Source organism: Sprattus sprattus, assembly GCF_963457725.1.
Source record: "Sprattus sprattus genome assembly, chromosome: 2".
Taxonomy (NCBI): domain Eukaryota; kingdom Metazoa; phylum Chordata; class Actinopteri; order Clupeiformes; family Clupeidae; genus Sprattus; species Sprattus sprattus.
In genome coordinates, this window is record NC_137921.1 from 6,497,139 (window position 1) to 6,499,638 (window position 2,500).

Below are 2,500 nucleotides of genomic sequence, written 5' to 3' on the forward strand. Positions count from 1 at the left end.
GATATCGTACCACCAATCACTTCATAAACCCTTTATAAAAGTAGTAGCATCATTTATGATTTGATGCAGGTTTTTCTAGGAACACCATGCCTGGTGTGGGTGTTGCCACCTTATGTCACCCACAGGGGGCACTGTGGACTGTTACAGACTCTTTACTGCCTGCCACTTAATGCTCTCAACAGCTGACCCCAGACAGTTGGCTGTCTTTATTGTCTCATGGTTGAATACTGGTCTGTTCCCCTTGATTAAGTTATAAAGCGGCGGTGTGTAACAGGATAGAAAAGCATGCCACTGTGTAAATATATGCCTGGGTCCAGCTAAGGTGAGTGTGTGTGTGTGTGTGCCTATGTGGTGTGTGTGCTTATGGGGTGTGTTTACATGTGTGTGGTTATGTTTTTTATTGTACTTGAGTGTGTGTGCTTATGTTGTGTGTTTTAATATGTCTGCTTGTGTTTTTTGATTGTATGTGAGTGTGTGTGTGTGTGTGTGTGTGTGTGTGTGTGTGTGTGTGTGTGTGTGTGTGTGTGTGTGTGTGTGTGTGTGTGTGTGTGTGTGCCAATGTACCAATCTCCCTTGTACGTCGCTTTGGACAAAAGCTAAATTACTAAATGTGAATACAATGTGGTGTGTTTTCAATGTGTGTATATTTTTTGTGTTTTGTGTGTGTGTGTGTGTGTGTGTGTGTGTGTGTGTGTGTGTGTGTGTGTGTGTGTGTGTGTGTGTGTGTGTGTGTATGAGTGAGAAGAGAGAGAGAGAGAGCACAGGCTCACCTTGTGGTAGTGAAGAGGCCGTAGATGAGAGGGTTTTTCTTGTCCCTGCTGTGCTGGATGAAGATGTCCTCTGTGATCGTGAGAGGCGAGACAACAGAGGAGATGAAAAATTAAACACAACTGAAACACTCCTGGCAGGGAGTTGAGTGCCTGTGTGTGTGTGTGTGTGTGTGTGTGTGTGTGTGTGTGTGTGTGTGTGTGTGTGTGTGTGTGTGTGTGTGTGTGTGTGTGTGTGTGTGTGTGTGTGTGTGTGTGTGTGTGTGTGTGTGTGTGTGTGTGTGTGTGTGTGTGTGCGGGTGTGTGTGTGAGAAAGAGAAAGACAGATTGAATTTCTCCTCCAGAGGTGGGGTGACTCTGTGTGTGACTAATAGAAAGCTTCTCAGATGGAAATATGGGTGTGTGTGTGAGATTGTATGTATCTAATGCAGTCTCCCTGTGATATTATGGATGCCTGGTAGACTGTGATGAATTCCACTGTCCCCACGCTGAGTCCCACTGAGCGTCTATAGAGTGCCTCGCCATGGCAACCTGGATTTAACCCAACCGGAGAGCACCATACTGTCTTCCTCAAGGAACTCCCCCACTGTGGTTTACATCTTCATACAAAACATGGACACTCTCACACACATACAAGCATGCACACACACACACACACACACACACACACACACACACACACACACACACACACAAACACACGCACACACACATACACACACACACACACACACACACACACACACACACACACACACACACACACACACACATACACACACACACACACACACACATACAAGCACACACACACACACATACATATATACAGACACAGATACGCACACACACACACACACACACACACACACACATCAGGTGTTCTCACAGACCCTTGCACTAAAGGATTCAGACACACGGAATGCCCACACAAACACACACACACACAAACAAGTATAATAGAGCCAAACTATTTAGCACATTGAAAATCAATGAGGTGACCTTAACTGATTAACACGGTGTGCCGTTCCCATCACAGGCTCTCAGTCATAATGGATGAGCTGGTGTGTGTGTGTGTGTGTGTGTGTTTGTGTTTGTGTGTGTGTGTGTGTGTGTGTGTGTGTGTGTGTGTGTGTGTATGTGTGTGTGTGTGTGTGTGTGTGTGTGTGTATGTGTGTGTGTGTGTGTGTGTGTGTGTGTGTGTGTGTGTGTGTGTGAGTGTTTATTTCTAAGCGCTACGCTAGCTTCCCCTCCACACCACAAACACATCTATCTGTTGGCATCTGTAGTCTCCTCTACTAGTTTCAACCTCAAACTAAACTGTAGCATTTCCTCAGCTTGGCAAGGTGGTGAGGCAGGGCACCCATATTTGCAAAACGAGTACAAACACTCCTTCCCTCTCTTTCATTCTCCATCTCCCTCGCTCTTTTTCACTTCTTCTCTCCTCTCTCTCTCCTCTCTCTCTCTCTCTCTCTTTCTCCTCTCCTCTCCTCTCTCTCTCACTCTTTCTCTCTCCCCTCTCTCTTTCTGTCTCCTCTGTCTCTCTCTTTCTCTCTCCTCTCTCCTCTCCTCTCTTCTCCTCTCCTCTCCTTGCTCCTCTCTCTCTCTCTCTCTATCCTCTCCTCTCCCTCTCTCTCTCTCTCTCTCTCGCTCACCCTCTCTCTCTCCTCTCCTCTCCTCTCTCTCTATCTCTTTCTCTCTCCTCTCCACTCTCTCTCTTTCTCCCATCTCTC

The 2,500-nt window shown here is 46.6% G+C and overlaps 1 protein-coding gene across 1 annotated transcript in view; it reads right to left on the reverse strand.

The window, feature by feature from the left end:
• Positions 1 to 2,500, reverse strand: part of sema3h (sema domain, immunoglobulin domain (Ig), short basic domain, secreted, (semaphorin) 3H) — a gene marked incomplete at both ends in the record, with an annotated part of 37,225 nt that overhangs the window by 7,606 nt on the left and 27,119 nt on the right. Inside the window, one exon of the mRNA XM_080833363.1 lies at positions 771 to 840. Within this exon, the coding sequence (XP_080689489.1) occupies positions 771 to 840 (70 nt within the window). The remainder of the gene's footprint in view (positions 1 to 770; positions 841 to 2,500) is intronic.